The sequence below is a fragment of the Trachinotus anak genome, unplaced genomic scaffold, assembly GCF_046630095.1.
Source record: "Trachinotus anak isolate AG129_WGS33_773 ecotype Australia unplaced genomic scaffold, CSIRO_AGI_Tana_v1 ptg000012l, whole genome shotgun sequence".
Taxonomy (NCBI): domain Eukaryota; kingdom Metazoa; phylum Chordata; class Actinopteri; order Carangiformes; family Carangidae; genus Trachinotus; species Trachinotus anak.
Genome location: NW_027273863.1, coordinates 16,942,972 through 16,960,324, shown reverse-complemented (window position 1 = coordinate 16,960,324; position 17,353 = coordinate 16,942,972). Strand labels below are relative to the sequence as shown.

At 41.9% G+C, this 17,353-nt stretch overlaps 2 protein-coding genes across 3 annotated transcripts; both read right to left on the bottom strand.

Annotated features, from left to right (window-relative positions):
* Window positions 1-4,370: 4,370 nt before the first annotated feature.
* On the bottom strand, window positions 4,371-6,090 carry LOC139629587 (aquaporin-1-like). Of its 2 annotated transcripts, none has more exons than XM_071492304.1 (4): window positions 5,596-6,090; window positions 4,994-5,152; window positions 4,722-4,843; window positions 4,371-4,623 (listed from the first exon to the last, which is right to left on the bottom strand). In XM_071492304.1, the coding sequence occupies exons 1-4, from the start codon at window positions 5,956-5,958 to the stop codon at window positions 4,602-4,604; spliced, it is 666 nt and encodes a 221-aa protein (XP_071348405.1). In that variant the 5' UTR covers window positions 5,959-6,090; the 3' UTR covers window positions 4,371-4,601. The 2 variants fall into 2 exon arrangements, with proteins under 2 accessions (XP_071348405.1, XP_071348404.1); XM_071492303.1 differs by having other exon boundaries at window positions 4,722-4,802.
* A 7,894-nt stretch (window positions 6,091-13,984) lies between these two features.
* Window positions 13,985-16,540, bottom strand: LOC139629402 (aquaporin-1-like). The gene is given in 5 exon segments (XM_071492003.1): window positions 13,985-14,576; window positions 14,852-14,932; window positions 15,182-15,343; window positions 16,072-16,473; window positions 16,475-16,540. Coding segments are annotated over 5 exon segments (873 nt in total). The 5' UTR covers window positions 16,523-16,540; the 3' UTR covers window positions 13,985-14,396.
* Window positions 16,541-17,353: the final 813 nt, after the last annotated feature.

The window sequence follows — 17,353 nt, the reverse complement described above, 5'->3', positions numbered from 1 at the left end:
GACAAGTGTTTATAGCCGTGCAGTTACAAAGGCTGTTGACTGACCATAAAGGTGTTGTGCTGATGTTTGGAGAAAAACGTGTTTGGAGGAAATGTAGGCCAGTACTGTCACGCAGAGAGCCGAGAGATCATTTTCATCACCTCTGTCTTATTGCTGCGGTCACAAAAAAAGGAAGTGAGAACTGTTTTACTCTGCAGTTTTGAATGGCACCTTGGTTCCCATACGCAGAGTTTGCCACACACAGTTCACCAGAAATCTAACTATTGAGCCCCCCACCCCTTCTGATACAGCATTTACTGAAACTTTGCCAAGACCTGATGAAAAGCAGAAAGGGAGTGAGTGTGGTGAGTAATTCTCAGGGTGCAGATAGAGGCCCGGCATCAGTCAGTTTATGCTCAGTATGTGCAGACAGCGTGAAGAGGGCTAGTGGTGGGGTCAAGATTACGGTTAAATGCAATCGGTCTTTAAGTTGGAGATGTTACTATCCATGTTTTGAAACCCAGCGGATATCTATTTAAAGAGTATGGCAGACAATATTATATATTTTTCTTTTTGACAACAAATCACTCCCTTTGTTCCCAGTATATACATTAACAAGTTTTATTTTAGAAAAAGGCTACATCATTTTCCAAAATAGCTGGGCTCTGTAGTTTTTAGCAAAAGGAGTAAACAGTGTCCGTTGGAGACTATTTTTTGACCGCAGTATAATTCACATTTGTTGCTATAGTGAGTATTTACTGCTGCATGATGGTATACATGGGACTGGCTTAGAATAAACTACAGAGCCCTCTGCATTGTAATAATGTGGCTCATTCATGTTTTTAATACATTAGACACCTGAGTGGTAGAGTGATAGCAGAGAGAAAGTTATATTAGGCTATTCAGAAAATGTCTATATAGTATATAGTACATAGAATATTGCGAGCCTTATCATGTAAATTATTACAACTAATTTGTAAAGAAAAGAAAGGACACTGGTTTTCTATCGCAGAAATTTGTGTGAATAGGCCATATTGTTGGGTTAAATATTACTGTTAACTTGTCCCTCTGAAATCAGTTAAAAATCAGGTTAGGCCTCCATTCCCACATATTTATACTTGATAAATATAACGAGATGACTACTGAACACTCTCCCATTCCAAATCATGGAATAATCAAGCTCAACGTGAGAGCCAAATAATTTGATGAAAGACACTCTCAGACAAAATGACTGAGGGGCAACAAAAAGAGCATTGTCCATGTTGTTGAGGACAATCTTCAAAACAAGAGGCCAAACACAATGCTCTGACCTCCGAGGTTAAGCACACAAAGGAGGGAGATTTTAGATTGCCTGCCGTCACATGATTGGCCCCTGAGAATCCACCGTAAAAAATCATGTGAAGAAGTGTCATGTCATATAAGCGAGATAATCCCATCAGCACAGCGTTCCTTCACGGATACATTTAAAAGTGGAGGGCACCATAGCAGGTTCACGAGAGACCAAACTGACAGAGCTGTGATAACACACGCCACAGCAAAACAATATTCCTCCTTAAGGGGAGGTGAGCCATGTGGACTGATGTATAGACTGAATGTCGACAAATATTTTCAATCAGATTGTTCCATTCATTGCAATTAAATATAATGAAATTTGTTGATTTTTGCAGGCTCTGTAGATTTATCATGGATTTAAGCTGCCTAGCTGTGTGGCAATAAGCGGAAGTTGGACCTGACAACTGAGCAAAAATAAAGGCTACACCTTTACTTCCTCACAGGACATTGTAAAAATATTTGGGGCACAGACATTTTGTTAATGAATATCTCACACTGAGCAGAATAATAGCAATGTTCAATGAGGGGATGTGCATCCAACCACGGCGGTTATGCTGCTCCTGATTGGTGCTTGGCTAACAATAACTAACATCTACTTAAACAACCTTGACTGGATTGCCCTCAGACTGCCGGATTTCTGTTGAGAAATGTTGGGCAGCTGAGTTTAAAGTCACTTGATGGTTATTCAATGATTAGCCCAGGGTGTGCAGACCATCAAATATACTCATAAGCCATAAAACGGGATGTGAGACGGGCCGTGTGCGTAGATGGAAGGAGGACATTCTTGTGACACAGCCAAACAGGAAATCTCCATGATGGCCACATCTTGTCTAATTGTGCTTTTTTCTTATGAAGAATTTACACTGCTGTTATCTGCAATTACCTGATCCACATCCTTGTGTTGTTTTACTGCAGAGAGAATTTTGGGACTCTCGCCAAACACTGAGAACACTGTACACAGTATGCAATACATTGTAGAGAAGCTAATGTCAAAGTCATTGAGATATGCATATATGATACACTGTGTTATTCTGGTGACTGCATAATGTAAACAAGGATATGTTAACCTCACTTTGAACTGTGTGGTTTAGAATATTGTTTCAGATGAAAACACTGACAATGAATGAAAAATGATCTTATTATAAGATATTCACTGGTTAAAAAAAACATGATAAACATACACTCACTGCAAAGCTAAAAATACAACCAATAGCAATTTTCAAAGCATAAAAGGCAGAAAAGCTCAAATATTGCACGTTGTTCAGCTCTTGGGCTACTGACACAGCCCTGGGCTGCTGTTGTCTTCTCCAGTTATTTTTATCTTCTGAACCATGAAGCACGATGTTCCAACGCGCTCTGAAGTTTGGTGTTTGTGGGTACTGAAGGAAATCACAGATAAGAGCTGCTGCTATTCCTCCTCAAAATTTGGCCCCTGCCAGTACGTCTGAAATGGAAGCAGAGATCAGCCACATTTGTCTTCGACAAAATAAAATGGGTGAAATAAATGTCTGCTGACCCAGTGGTTCCTCATTTCATTACGTGTCAGAGCTGGTCCAAAGCAGTGAGCAGGACTGATACCACTGCCAGGGAAACTTATCTGTAAATGGAAACACATTAGGCCAATAAAGTCATTCAACAAACTATCATGGATTGGAATAGTAATATATGTGCAGGCCATTCTTATGCAATCTGTTTGTAAAATATATACTGGCGGTGGAGAAAACAAATGACAGAAACATTTTATAAAACAGTTTCCCTGTAGTATTTTAGTTGAGACTTTCAGAGGTGCTGATTGGCCAAAAGACATAGTTTTTGAAATTATGTTATACTGTGCATCTCCAGTTCTTCCGTGGCTGTAGTGCCTGTTTAGTTTGGCAGGAATGATCTGGGCAGTGACCTGCTTGTACCTCTACAAGAGGCCTTATGTTGCCAGGAAAACCCACTTATAAAAATGGTGATTGCCAACCACTTCCCAAAGCTGATGCTGCTCATTAGTTTTCAATTTTCTATGACACACGTGTAGCTGCCTTTGCAATTGTGATATGTAGCACCCGCTTCCTGAGCTGCTGGCACATCAGCCGTACACACTGCAAAATTATGTAATGTAGCGGAGAGGGAAAGTCTTGAATCATTTCCACCACTTTCTAAACACAGGAAAGCCATATTGGCAAAGAGAAACAGCAGACTCTCCCCAATACAGACTGAACAGGATATTTGCTTTACAACATTGCAGATAGACAGATAAAAAGTGTCAGGGCTCTTTGACAAAAGGCTTCACCAAATTGTTATCTAGTATTTTTATTGAATAGCGCTTTCATTTTGTCCACCCACTGTTATTAAAGTGAAATCCTTGTCGGCCCCTGCTCTGTTATGAGCACTGTATCACATGGAGTGAAAAAAATCCTAGAACCATAGGATTGTGATTCACTTATAGCTGCAAAGTGCCTGAGTCTCACTGACAGCCCAATAGCCAAAGCCTTTAACGTCACTATCGCTTTTACAGTCACAGCTATCACACACAGAACCAACAGAAGGGTGGCAAGGAACTAGATGACAAAGCTTTGTCCTGCAGTCACTTTATTCAAAGCAAAACACAATCAGCAGCCACAGCTAAATGCAAAGACAGACAAGGACAGCCCTTTACCATGTTAACACCAAGGGATTCACTGGTGCAATATCCATTCACAAAAGCACTTGCTGCAGCTGCAGGCTCAAGGTGACTGCAGGTGTGTTTCACTGAATTCCCCAGAATCAGAGTGGCAATAGTCAGCGCAAAGGCTAGTGAGACATTTGGCTCCTAAACCTCAATCTTTTCATTATCTGTTCCAACGATAGCTGATAGACCAACATGAACAGGACCATACTGACAAAGTTCTGTACCCATGGCCGTCAAAAACATCCAGGTTTTTATTGTCATCATCTCTGCTTCAAATGCATTGCTGTGTTAAACCCAGCGAGTTGTCTACTTAAGTATTTTAAAGTGAAGAGGTTTATGTGCAGAGGGGACTAGAGGAATCAACCAGGACAAAGATGTGCTGCACAAGATTTGTCACAACTCATCATGTTGAAAAAGCATTTTATTTGATACAAATAAACAGCAGTAATAGTATTTTCCACTTAGACTTGGTCCTTTGACCATTTTGTGTCTCTAGTGTTCTCCAGAAGGGGCTCCTGAGTTTCATCTTCTGGTGATGAGCCACTGCTGAACAGAACTCTTGTTTTTTCACTGAAGGGCTCGTCTCTGGGAGCCAGTAGATAATTATACAGAATAGCTGCCACCACACCAGCGCTCATTGGTCCTGCCCAGTATACCTGGAAAAAACAACATAACAGGACAGACACGTCCCTGTTTCAAGAGGAATGAGTCATGAATGCAACACTTATCTGCTTTACATCTCCACCATACATACCCAATGATCATCAAAAGACTCCAGTATAATTGCGGGCCCAAAGGATCGAGCTGGGTTGATGCCGCATCCTGTGTAGCGGATCTGGAAGGCATATCAGAGGAAAACACCACTTGGCTCTTTGGCTGTTCAGCAGAAGATTACATGATTACACAAGCCTGATTCACAGCCAGGTTCATCCTACGTAAATCCATTGTATCAGGCCACAGCAAGATGGAGAAACCATCTACCAAACTGATGAAGGCGGAAACAAAGGAATGTTTTGATGTTCTCACCCCAGCAAGGTGTCCCAACCCTACAGACAGTCCGATAGCCAGTGGTGCATATCCACTGACATCACGCCTTTTGTCGGTGACTGCGAGCACACACAGGACCAGCTGGAGGGTGAGCAGGAGCTCTATGACAAAACCTTGACCTGGGCTGATTCCATTTAGCTGCAAAATAGGAAAAACACCTTCAGTTTGCTTGCCTCCTTTGTGCGGAAACAATTATGGTTAAGGGATTCTTTTGCCATTATTCTATTCTTCCACTTCTGCAACTCCTGCTTTATTAAAACAAAACAGTTGTACTGAATCAGTACTTAAATTACTACTGAGGCCAGCACAAGCTACCGTATAAACACTCTGTCTTTGCTGCATAGTCGCTACAACCAGTGACAATTAAAATTTGACATTTAAAATTGAACAACTTATCCCCAGCAGTTAGCAAATGAGAATGTCTCAGAGAAGACAACACAAAACTTTAGACAATGAGTTGTTAGGCTTTCACAGAAAACTAGGTCAGTCTGGAGGCAATTCCTAAATTCATTTAGTCATCATTCATTCATTAAGGGAAGCGTTACTCTGAAAAAATTAGAAGCACATGGATTCCACCTTACCTTGTTAACACCAAGTGAATCTGTGGTTTCTGGCCTGATACCATACACAATGGCACTGCCAGCCACTGCTCCTAAAATCTGAGCCATTATATAGAAAAAGGCTCTGAAGACACTGATCTGGCAGCTGGCAAGGAGCCCCAGGGTGATGGCAGGATTCAGGTGGGCACCACTAATGTGACCTAAACACTGGGCTAATGTAGCAATAGCCAGACCAAAGGCAAATGCCACTTTTATCTCCTGATCAGGGTAAGTGTTATTTTTGTCACCTATTGCAGCCGAGAGGCCGATGAAGATAAAGATGATCATTCCCAGAGCCTCAGCGAGAGCTGCCCTCCAAAATGCCCACGTTTTAATTTCTGACATGGCTACTTGGATGACCTTACGCTAACAAGCAGATTTTGAATGATACACCAAGATTTATGGCACAAGCAGAGATTTGGTTCCACCAGCCCAGCAAAACATTGGGACTGACGTTTGCCAGCACTCATCAAGCGTGTGGCTTTGAAGAATCAGGCCTGATTAGAAACAGCTGAGAGATACGCATTTCAGCCAGTGAGAGTGACCTCCACGTCTCCTGCTCTGTTCAGTACTTTTCCAGTTTAACAGGAGGAGGAGCTGCGTTTACTGTTATTAACAACTCATTTAAGACCTCACAAAACTGTTGCTTCGTGTCAGATGAGGAGCTGAACTGGATGTTTCAGAAAACATGTTTGAATTAGGTCGGTAAATAAATTGATATTGGAATAAAAAGGAAAAGGTGAAGGTTTTAGTCCACAAATTCAAAATCACATATGCAGCTTGCATGCATAATTTATTCCATGGTTGATCCAATTATACATTTGTATTTTTATTATTGCTCTAATATATAAAATTAAAAATATAAAATCAAAATTATCTAGGAATTAAAAACAAAACAAAACAATGCAATATAATATTATGGGATATATTTTCAATCATTTGTCTTAATTCCAGGCACATGAGATATTAAACGTGTGAAGGACATCCATCAGATGTGTGAAGGACACTATAAGTCTGTTGAGATGGTTTTCCTATGTTCGTCTTCCTCTATCTTCCTCTATCAATCTACTTACTCTGTTCTGAGCGCGTGTCATGCAGGGCCGGCCGCATCAGTCATGTGCCATGTGAAGGAAACGGGACCTTTTGAATTCACGCCAAGGAAACCAGCCTCTCATTCTTCTTTTCAGTGCGGAGGAGCTGGCAGGTTAAAGGGTCACACTGCTTCTTGTCTTCTTGTCAAAAGAATGACGGAGAGGCCTGTCAAAGCGTCACCTTTGACTTTGGCCACAATGCTTCATTCCAAAAGAAGATCACGTCCGCATTTTTCTTTTTCAAACAAATCTAGTTTTACTTGCACATTTTTAAACCAAGAGTTCCTTGACTTTTATGCAGTTTTTGGTTTCAATATCGTCAAAATAAAAAGCTGTTTCCATCATTTCTCTGAAATGTGCTTGAGATTGTTCCCAAACATTTAAAACCTTTATGTACAGTTGCATTTGACAGACATTATAGAGATGATGGCATAACTGCGAGTATATAGGATTCATTATGTCGGAGGAGCAGGATCTAGGAGGAGTAATGACGTGGAGAACTGACAGGAAGGACAAAGGTTACACTTTCTAACCCTGTGAGCAGCTCTGTGGGCCTGGGAGCTCACCACTGAAGAGCAGCCAACTGTCAACCAACATTTCATTTATTGAAAGAAATACCTCTTTTTCCCATTGGCACATGTGTATCTGATACTGTAATACTCCACTGCATAGCATTTCATAAACCCCACCTCCACCCCAGCATCCACCTATAGGCTCTGAATCTACATTCCCCCTGGAAAGATGTTGGCATCCTCCCTGCTCCCTGCTCCCTGCTGTACACTTGAAGTTTCCTTGTGGGCAGTGATGAGGTCAGAGCCTAGAGGCCGAGCATCAGCTCTCTACATACTCTACATTCACACAACAGTCTGTTCCATATGAGCTGGTAACCGAAGTTAAGCTATGATTATCATATCAGCCACCAATCAGAGCACAGCTGGATTAATTCATCTGTCAGCAGTAACAACAACAGTGCCAGCATTACATTTATTTTCATTAGGAATTATAAAGAAATTATATGTATTCAATGTTTAAACACTGCAAAATCAAGACATTCAAGAAATTAACCTCAATTCCAAATTACAGAACATTTAAGGAAGTGATTTAACTAAATCAGATGAAGATATTAAGACTACTGACATAAGCCAGCATGACTCACAGGCTTATAGTATGATAAAAATAAACGATAATCACATCTGATGATCTGATAATCAAACACTTTCTGAACATATTTCTGAAACAGCCGTGGTATGAATTTATCAAGTTGGTGTGGCTTATTTCTGACCAGCTGATTGGTCAGAGAGAGGGAAGGCTTTCAGCTGACCAGCATTGTCTCTGGACAGTTTTAGACCCTAGCAACACCTCATCACGTAAGTGCCGTTCACTCACTCATGATGTTCACACCCCCTCTGGGCTTTCAGATGTAAATAAGATACAAACATGACTCATTCCCTAAATCAACTCTTCCAGAGGCATAAACAACATCACGATGCAGGTGTTCTGAAGAGCCCCACTGTGGGTTTATTACCCCAGTCTGTCATGAGAGCTGGACTTTAACTTAACTCAAGAGATTATAGAATGAACACAGAGTATTTAGTCACGCAGAAGTGGAAGTAAGTCAAGTATATAATTAATATGTACGCTGGTCTGTTAAGCAGAGTAAAAATGGTACTTACAGCTTCAAAGGCTTTCCCTTCCACTTGCTCAAAATAAGTAAAAACATAAATTATAACATGGTGAAGAAAAAGAAAAGTGTGATCCCAGAAAAAAAAACAAACATCCAAAAATGCATTGACGATTATTTAAATAATGATAAAGGAGTTTATTGTGGTCATTGAGTCCAGTTTGGATTTGTTGGTTCATCACAAGCAGTTTAACCAGAGTCCAGGTCCAAAGCCAGAGTTAAGTCCACAGATTATAGTCCGAGGTGCAGGTGCACTGTCGGGAAAAAGACTCTTACTGAGTCTTGGTGCTTTACCTTAAATAAGGCTCCTAATCACATATTACATTCCCATCACATGTTTCTTAGAACTGTTCATGGTCTGCCACCGCCCACAGTGACATCATCTGTTGTAAGGGACAGCACATATAACTGATAAGCAAAGACAGAAGAATCAATACAGCTGCTACAAACGTTGCTACTCTGCTACCCACACATTGTTTATTTTTCAGACTGCATGTGATTCACGCTGGTTATATTTTTTAAAATAACCTGATATTAATATAAAACATCTTTGTGACCTAACAAGCGCGTTGCAGAGAGGAGGAGCTGAAGTAAACCATTACAGACTCCATGAAATGTGAACTTTAAATTCTTAGAAAAATCCTGCTTCCTTGAAAACAGGCTTCATGCCACTGCAACCTTTAAAGGGCCTAGTATAGTATTGAGATTCAGAGAAAACTGCCTCCTGGAAAACAATGATTTTCACTGATGATTTCACCCTGCATTGGTTGGTGTAACTTAAAAAAAAAATGCAATAAAAACAGCCATCACAAATTTTTGAACAATCGGGCACTCCCATTCCTCCTGTCAAACTGCCTGCCCTATAACTTTTGGCTTTATGCCACAAAGCAAGTGGATGAAGAAAAACAGCAAACAGCCAGACAGGATGGAAATCCCTCAAACATACATCAAACCACAGGCCTGTGTCCAACAGAAGCCTGGGAATGAATAACTGAGCAGGACAGTGGGTCAGGCCCCTTTTTGTAACACCACTTCTGCAAACCCATCAATTCTGCTTTGAAGGCAGTGGAAGTGGACTGAGCCTGTGTGCTCTGGATAGTTTGTGCAAACCTGTATTCACCATTGTTTGACATTCAGGGCCAAAACCATCAGCTGTTCAGACCATCAGGCCTATCATGTTGTCTTCATGCTGCCTCAGCAACAGCAAAAGCCAGAGGCATTGTGGTTTCTGTTTACATGTCTGTCCATCCCATTCTGGTGAACGCAATATCTCAGTAATGCCTCGTGGGAATTTCTTAAAATTTGGCTCAAACCTCAAGGATAAACAGATTCGATTTTGGGGGTCAAAGGTGAAAGGTCAAGGTCACGGTGACCTCACCAGCACCTCTTATCCACTTGTTGAAGTGTCTTTGGCAAGACACCAAATCCCAAACTGCTCCTGAGGGTCAGACCAGCCCCTTTCATGGTGGCTCGCTGCAGTCAGTGTGCACATGAATGGGTCACTGTGAGGAAGATTTTGAAAAACACTTAAGCATTCTTTAAATGCAGCTGTTTATCACTGTTTGGTTGCCAGATGGTGTCACATTGCAGGTCTGCATGTGTCTGCTGGAGCCCTGTGCAGCAGTGTGTCACTGAACGTGCTCCATTCAAGTGAAAGAGTAGGCTGCATTTTCTCACACCAGTCTGCATGTAGTGTTAAAACACCCGCCAGTGATCCAGCTGTTAACTGCCCAGTAGAGAAATTCACTGGGGAGCGGTGCTTGTAATGGTTCAATTCGATGCCCACGCAGCCACATGAACCAACGTGTACTTGCTGTGCAGAAGCCTGGGTGACCCGCTGGCACATGACCTAGCATACTGTAGTGGTGACTCCAATAGCTGTTGCAGAATGAGCATCTAAAAGGTCTGAAAATGTGATGAATGGCCAACTGCCTCTGGTCTTTTTTTTGCTGGCTGAAACCCAATCAACAGTTCAATTAGGGTAACTGGGTGCCCTAATGAGACACCTCCATGCTCTGTCTACCATCCTTTCTTCCCTAATGTCATAACAAAGACACACATTAGCAGCATAACTATGACTCCGTTCATTATTCAGTCTTTTTCTGCCCCTCTCCACTGGCAAACTGCCATAAGCTGACCCACTGAGCCATGGAGGAGTGAGCGTGAAGCAGAGAGAGGGTGTGTCACAGCAAACTGCACAGTCTCTTGGCTGCTGACAGGACACTCTCACCAACCAGGCAACCTGCTACTGGATGCTCCAACTGCTGAAAAAACAAATGGGAGAGGCTATCCATCAATCAGCAGCAAGAGCAGGGTGGAACAAAGAAAACACAAGAAGATAGGAAGTAAAGCTGAGTGTCCAGAACCAATTTAGGTTAATATTCCACACTTCCATCACTTAGAGTTGATACTGTCATTAAATCATCACAAGTATAAAAACTGTATTTAGTTGCAGTTGCAGAGATACTCTGGAATTGGTCTGCACACTGAAGTGTAAGAGTACAGTACATCCGGAAAATATTCACAGCGCTTCACTTTTTCCACATTTCGTTATGTTACAGCCTTATTCCAAAACGGATTAAATTCATTTTTTACCTCAAAATTCTACACACAATACCCCATAATGACAAAGTGAAAAAACTTGCTTAAAATTTTTGCAAATATATTAAAAATAAAAAACAAAAAATATCACATGTAAATCAGTATTCACAGCCTTTGCTCAATACTGTGTTGAAGCACCTTTGGCAGCAATTACAGCCTCAAGTCTTTTTGAGTATGACGCTACAAGCTTGGCACACCTATGTTTGGGCAGTTTCTCTCATTCTTCTTTGCAGAACCTCTCAAGCTCCATCGGGTTGGATGAGGAGCGTCAGTGCACAGCCATTTTCAGATCTCTCCAGAGATGTTCAATCGGGTTCAAGTCTGGGCTCTGGCTGAGCCACTCAAGGACATTCACAGAGTTGTCCTGAAGCCACTCCTTTGTTATCTTGGCTGTGTGCTTAGGTTCGTTGTCCTGTTGGAAGATGAACCTTCGCCCCAGTCCGAGGTCCAGAGCGCTCTGGAGCAGGTTATCATCAAGGATGTCTCTGTACTTTGCTGCATTCATCTTTCCCTCGAACCTGACTAGTCTTCCAGTTCCTGCTGCAGAAAAACATCCCCACAGCATGACGCTGCCACCACCATGCTTAACTGTAGGAATGGTATTGGCCAGGTGATGAGCGGTGCCTGGTTTCCTCCAGACATGACGCTTGGCATTCAGGCCAAAGAGTTCAATCTTTGTTTCATCAGACCAGAGAATTTTGTTTCTCATGGTCTGAGAGTCCTTCAGGTGCCTTTTGGCAAACTACAGCGGGCTGTCATGTGCCTTTTACTGAGGAGTGGCTTCCGTCTGGACAATCTACCATACAGGCCTGATTGGTGGAGTGCTGCAGAAATGGTTGTCCTTCTGGAAGGTTCTCCTCTCTCCACAGAGCAACGCTGGAGCACTGTCAAAGAGACCACAGGGTTCTTGGTCACCTCCCTGACTAAGGCCCTTCTGCCCCGAATGCTCAGGTTAGCCGGGCGGCCAGCTCTAGGAAGAGTCCTGGTGGTTCCAAACTTCTTCCATTTACAGATGATGGATGCCACTGTGCTCACTGGGACCTTCAATGCTGCAGAAATGTTTCTGTACCCTTCCCCAGATCTGTGCCTCGATACAATCCTGTCTTGGAGGTCTACAGACAATTCCTTGGACCTCATGGCTTGGTTTGTGCTCTGACATGCACTGTCAACTATGGCACCTTATATAGACAGGTGTGTGCCTTTCCAAATCATGTCCAATCAACTGAATTTACCCCAGTTGGACTCCAATCAAGTTGTCGAAACATCTGAAGGATGATCAGTGGAAACAGGATGCACCTGAGCTCAATTTTGAGTGTCACGGCAAAGGCTGTGAATACTTATGTACATGTGATTTTTTTTTGTTTTTTATTTTTAATATATCTGCAAAAATTTCAAGCAACCTTTTTTCACTTTGTCATTATTGGGTATTGTGTGCAGGATTTTGAGGTAAAAAATGAATTTAATCAATTTTGGAATAAGGCTGTAACATAACAAAATGTGGAAAAAGTGAAGCGCTGTGAATACTTTCCGGATACACTGTATGTAGGATGAGGAGCATTGCCAGTTAAAATGACACCAGGCACACTTATGAACTGTAGGTATATTAACAAATATAACTTAAAAGATTTTCTGACAGATAAAAACATGTTTCTCTTGCATTATAGGGCCATACTCCTGTGTTTGCACACACACTGATTTAATCACCGTATTTAAAGACCAGTCAACCAACCTGGGTGTGATTTTTCTCTGAGGTGACCTGTTTTTTGTCATGGATGGTGTCTTTAATTTCCTGTCTGCCAGTACCCAATCACTGATGTGTGCTGTTGTTTCTTCGGCTTTACACATTTGCTATTTGTTTAACATTGCCATGAGGAAGCTTGTTTCCTCGCTCTCTGTCTCACTTTTTTTTTCTCACATACAGCTTTTGCCTTTAGGCTACTTGTGCTTGATTTTCTGGGGTTTGGTTGTGTTTGGTGTTTTGGTGTTTGGTTTTCTTCTTTGTTAATGCATCATGCATTATTTGTTCAGAACATAATTTTCGTGAGGGCAGTGGCAGTTTTCTGAGGAAAACTTTGCTCACTGAGAAAGACCAAAGATGAAACATGTTGGCCAACAAATAATGTGTGAGATGATTTGGCTCAAGTCATTCAGGAGTGCAGACCTCCACACACTTTTTTTAATCACATAAATCCAAGGCTGGACTATCAACTGGAAAACCTCAGGGGCCTCGTGACCTTGAGGGGGTCCAGAGATCCCAGGTTCACTACAAGCGAATTTGCATCATTATCAACTAATGTGGGCTCTAAATTGTTCTCTACGATTGTCTCACTGAGGGGCCGTTTGTCAAAATCTAGTTCTAACAACTTGATTATTGTAGCTTACTGTACATTGTGCTGACTTGGTGCAGGTTTTGTTAAATGAAGTTACACACAGTGAACACACCCTGGTGGCTAAAGCCATTTTCTATGCTGTGGTCTGCTGGGGCTGCAACATCTCCACAGCTGATTAAGAAGGCCAGCTCTGTCCTGGGATGTCCCCTCGACCGAGTGGAGGTAATGCGTGACAGGAGAATGATGGCTAAGTTATCATCCCTGTTGGAGAGCCGACAACCCCCTGCCTCCCACCCACGCAGGAATCTCTGACAGTAGTGAGCAGCTCTTTCAGCGACAGGCTGCTGCAACCGCGGTGTGTGAAGGAAAGATACTGCAGGTCTTTCCTTCCTGCTGCTGTCTGACTGTAAAACAAATACTGAACTCAGTAGACCAAAAACTGACAAACTCACCATGTGCAATAATGAACACACACCATCTGTGCAATATTCCCAATCTGCTGCTGTTTTTGATACATTTTAATATGTGTACATACTACATTATTATTTATGTAGCCATAATATTCAGGGTTTTGTTTGCTGATTGCAGAGAAGGAAAAAATGTAATCTACAACAAATATTAACTCATGTTTGATGTCTACATAACAATGAAGAACAGATTAACAACTGTTAACAACAGTTTGTTTTATTTACTTAAAAAAGTGAGAGACATTTCAAGAGTGTACACACAATACATTATCCATCAGAAATAAAAAGTGATACAGGCAAATATGTATACAAAAAAAAAAAAAAAAGATGGCTCAACATAGAATACTGATATGGGAAATAAATTCAACACACTCCTCTGTCAAGATGTTCACAACCTTGACTTGTGTGTTTGAGCGTCAGTTTGGATAAAAATTGTGTGTGGGGGTCAAACAAAAGAGTCAATTAGAATGAGACACTAACTGACCCCGTCAACACAATTCTCATTGGTATTTCAAAAAGAGCACAAAAAAGACTGACAACCTACACTAAATCCAAGAGCATTATCTTTTTCTTACAGGACTATAGACATGTACAAGGACGCTAAGTGGTTGCGCTACTTTGACGTCATCTCCACAGTTGTATTCTCGTTGCCTCCGTTAACATCATAGTCGCCCACTGGACCACTGACCAGGACCTTCATGCGCTCGGGGAAATCGTCAAATTTGGGGGAGAGCAGGAAATCATAGATGAGAGCTGCTGCTACACCACCGCACATTGGCCCCACCCAGTACACCTGCAATGAGAAACTGTGATCAGTCTCTGGATCGGTATTTGTTAACACCAGCGTTATCTCAGGAACAATTAACAGATACCAGTCTGGTTCAAAAGGTTTACTTCTGTCAATATCTCAGCCGGGCTAATTGTAAAACAATAGGAAAGGGTATAACTGATTAACTTGAGACGGAAGGTAAAGGAGTCATCTGTCTGTTATGGAGCTTTTGAATTATTTAAGCTTGACATATATGCATGCAGAAAAATGGTGCTTGTCTGCTTCTCTCTTTGACTCACCCAGTGGTTTTCAAAGTTGTTTAGGATCAAAGCTGGACCAAAAGAGCGGGCAGGATTGATGCCGCAGCCTGTGTAGCTGATCTGTAATCAACAACAAAGAGACACCATAAGAGGATATCTTCAGCTACATGGTCTGCTGGTATAACAGAATCTGGCAGGGGGGAGGGGTATTATCGCAAACAGTAAAAAAAAAAAAAAAAAATGCATGAAATGATTCCACCCCCAAGAGCTCTGTCAAGTTTGCTGCTGGTGTGCGTTGCTCAAATATACTGTGCCTAATCCTAGATAAACATTACACTGCTTTGGGGATGGTTGTAAGGTGCAACTTACAGCTGCCAAGTGTCCCAGGCAGACTGAGAGGCCGATGGCCAAGGGTGCTGAGCCGGTGACATCACGCCTCCTTTTATCAGTGACTGCAATGACACACAGCACAAGCTGGAAGGTTGCCAGGAGCTCGATGCCAACGCCTTGGCTGGGAGTAACACCGTTGAGCTGCGAGAGTTAGAGAGGAATCCAAAACAACAAGAGTTTGTCAGTCTGTGTCAGTTAGATGGATAGTTTCCCATCACAACCATTTCCCACTTGGCAATCGCTGGCATTGCCCTGGATGTCTGACAGCAATTTGGCAAAGACTCAAGTGCCACATTGCTGGTTCATTTTTTTTTTTTTATTTGTGGAAAACTGGTTTATTGTTATTCAGAGTAATTAACTGTAGTACACAGTGTGTGTGGGTCAGAACAGTTTCTCTATAGTGAAAGCTGTCATGCCTCACTGGTCCTACGCTTTTCAGTAATAAGACAGTTGAATGACATTACTCATTACAAATAGACTAAAGAAAACTGTAGCATCAAAGCATTTAAACATTTTTCAAATTTACCAAAACAGCTGAGGGGGAATGCGAGGGTGTTGACGCTGCATGTTTTTATCTGCAAATTCTTTAAGCTGTTGCAGTGTGGTTTGCTTTAAACATGTGTCATCACTATTTAATATGAAGCAATGACAGAATGTCAAGAGAACAACACAAACAGTGCCAAATCAGAGCTTATATCCCCACAAAAGTCTCAGTTTTCACTGTGAGGTCAACATTAGACTACAAAGGAACTTTAAATACATCATATTGCTGTGCATCACATTTCCTAGCAGTGTGAAAACCCTCTAAATTTAAATAACATTTTATCACATGTTCTGTCAGTAACAATATTATGAAAGGTTTTACTCACAGCGTTGAGCCCCAGTGCACTAACAGCACTTGGACGTGCTCCATACACAATGCCACTGGCCAGAGCTGAACCCAGCATCTGGGCCACTATGTACATGACGGCCTTGAACACGCTGATCTGGCAGCTGGCAAGCATCCCGAGGGTAACTGCAGGATTCAGGTGGGCTCCACTGATGTGGCCTAAACTCTGGGCCAGCGTGGCGATGGACAATCCAAAGGCCAGAGACACCTTCACCTCTTGGTCTGGGTTTGTGTTGTTTGTGTTCCCAATGGCTGCGGCAATGCTAAGGAAAATGAAAAGGGTCATGCCAACCAGTTCGGCCAGAACGGCCCTCCAGAATTCTTTGCTCTTGACCTCTCTCATGGTGGTGGCAGAGTGGCTGTCTGGCTGTGGGTTTGGGCTGGTCCTCTGCAAAGTGTCTGTGCTCACAAACAACAGCAACAAGCTGCATATATAAGGCCTGGGCTGATAATGGTCAGTGGGCGGGCTTTTAAAAAACTGAAAGAGAGGGCCACACTGAATTAATGAGGAATCCAAAAGACTGGTCTTTCACTTCCCTCCCTCTGCTCCCTCACCCTCCCTCCTCCTCCCCCTGTCCTCCGGCCCCTCTCCCAGTACCTCCCTGTGCACCGCTTTCTGGTCTTTGGACTTTTGTGAGTTATAGAACAAGGTCCTAAACCAGCTGTAACCAAAGATACATTTTCCACTCAGTTGTACTGCAGAGCTTCTAATTATGGAAAATATTTCTGCTCTAAATGCCTGTGAATTATAAGGATTTTGCATTTAATTTATTCCTTTTATGTTTGTGCTTCAGCTTTAAAGCAAAAAAGAAAACAAAACAAAAAAAAAGAAAAAGAAATTGTTCCCTAACTGTGGCTTTTGCTGCTTAGGACTTAATCATACTACAGATCACTGACAGCACATACGGGAGAGCCAGAAAGAAGCCAGACAACTCCCAACCAGTCATTTCGGGTCTCACCCTTCCTTGCACAGAAAAGATTTTCTGCTTTTACAGGACCACCCATATGACATCTCACATGTCACCACTGAGATAAAGAAAAAGGTTTAGGGTATGAAATCTTGATGCATTTATTCTCAGTGTTACAATTAAATAAAAACAAATGTATGTTTTTAAAAAATACATAAATAAATAATAATAATAACAAATAAAATGGTATTTGTAACTTTCAAAAGAAGCAAATGAGGACAACTTAAGGAAGCTGATTTTAGAAAGCTAACCTGACAAAATAAAATAGCATGTCACAAAATAAACACACTATTT

Bases quoted from the DNA above. Each gene is read 5' to 3' on its own strand.
- LOC139629587 (XM_071492303.1), bottom strand. From the start codon at position 5,958: ATGTCAGAAATTAAAACGTGGGCATTTTGGAGGGCAGCTCTCGCTGAG. The intron at 5,153-5,595 runs GTAAGGTGGAAT...CCTATTTTGCAG, and splicing joins ATTCACTTGGTGTTAACAAG to CTAAATGGAATCAGCCCAGG. The intron at 4,803-4,993 runs GTGAGAACATCA...TATGCCTTCCAG, and splicing joins GGTTGGGACACCTTGCTGGG to ATCCGCTACACAGGATGCGG.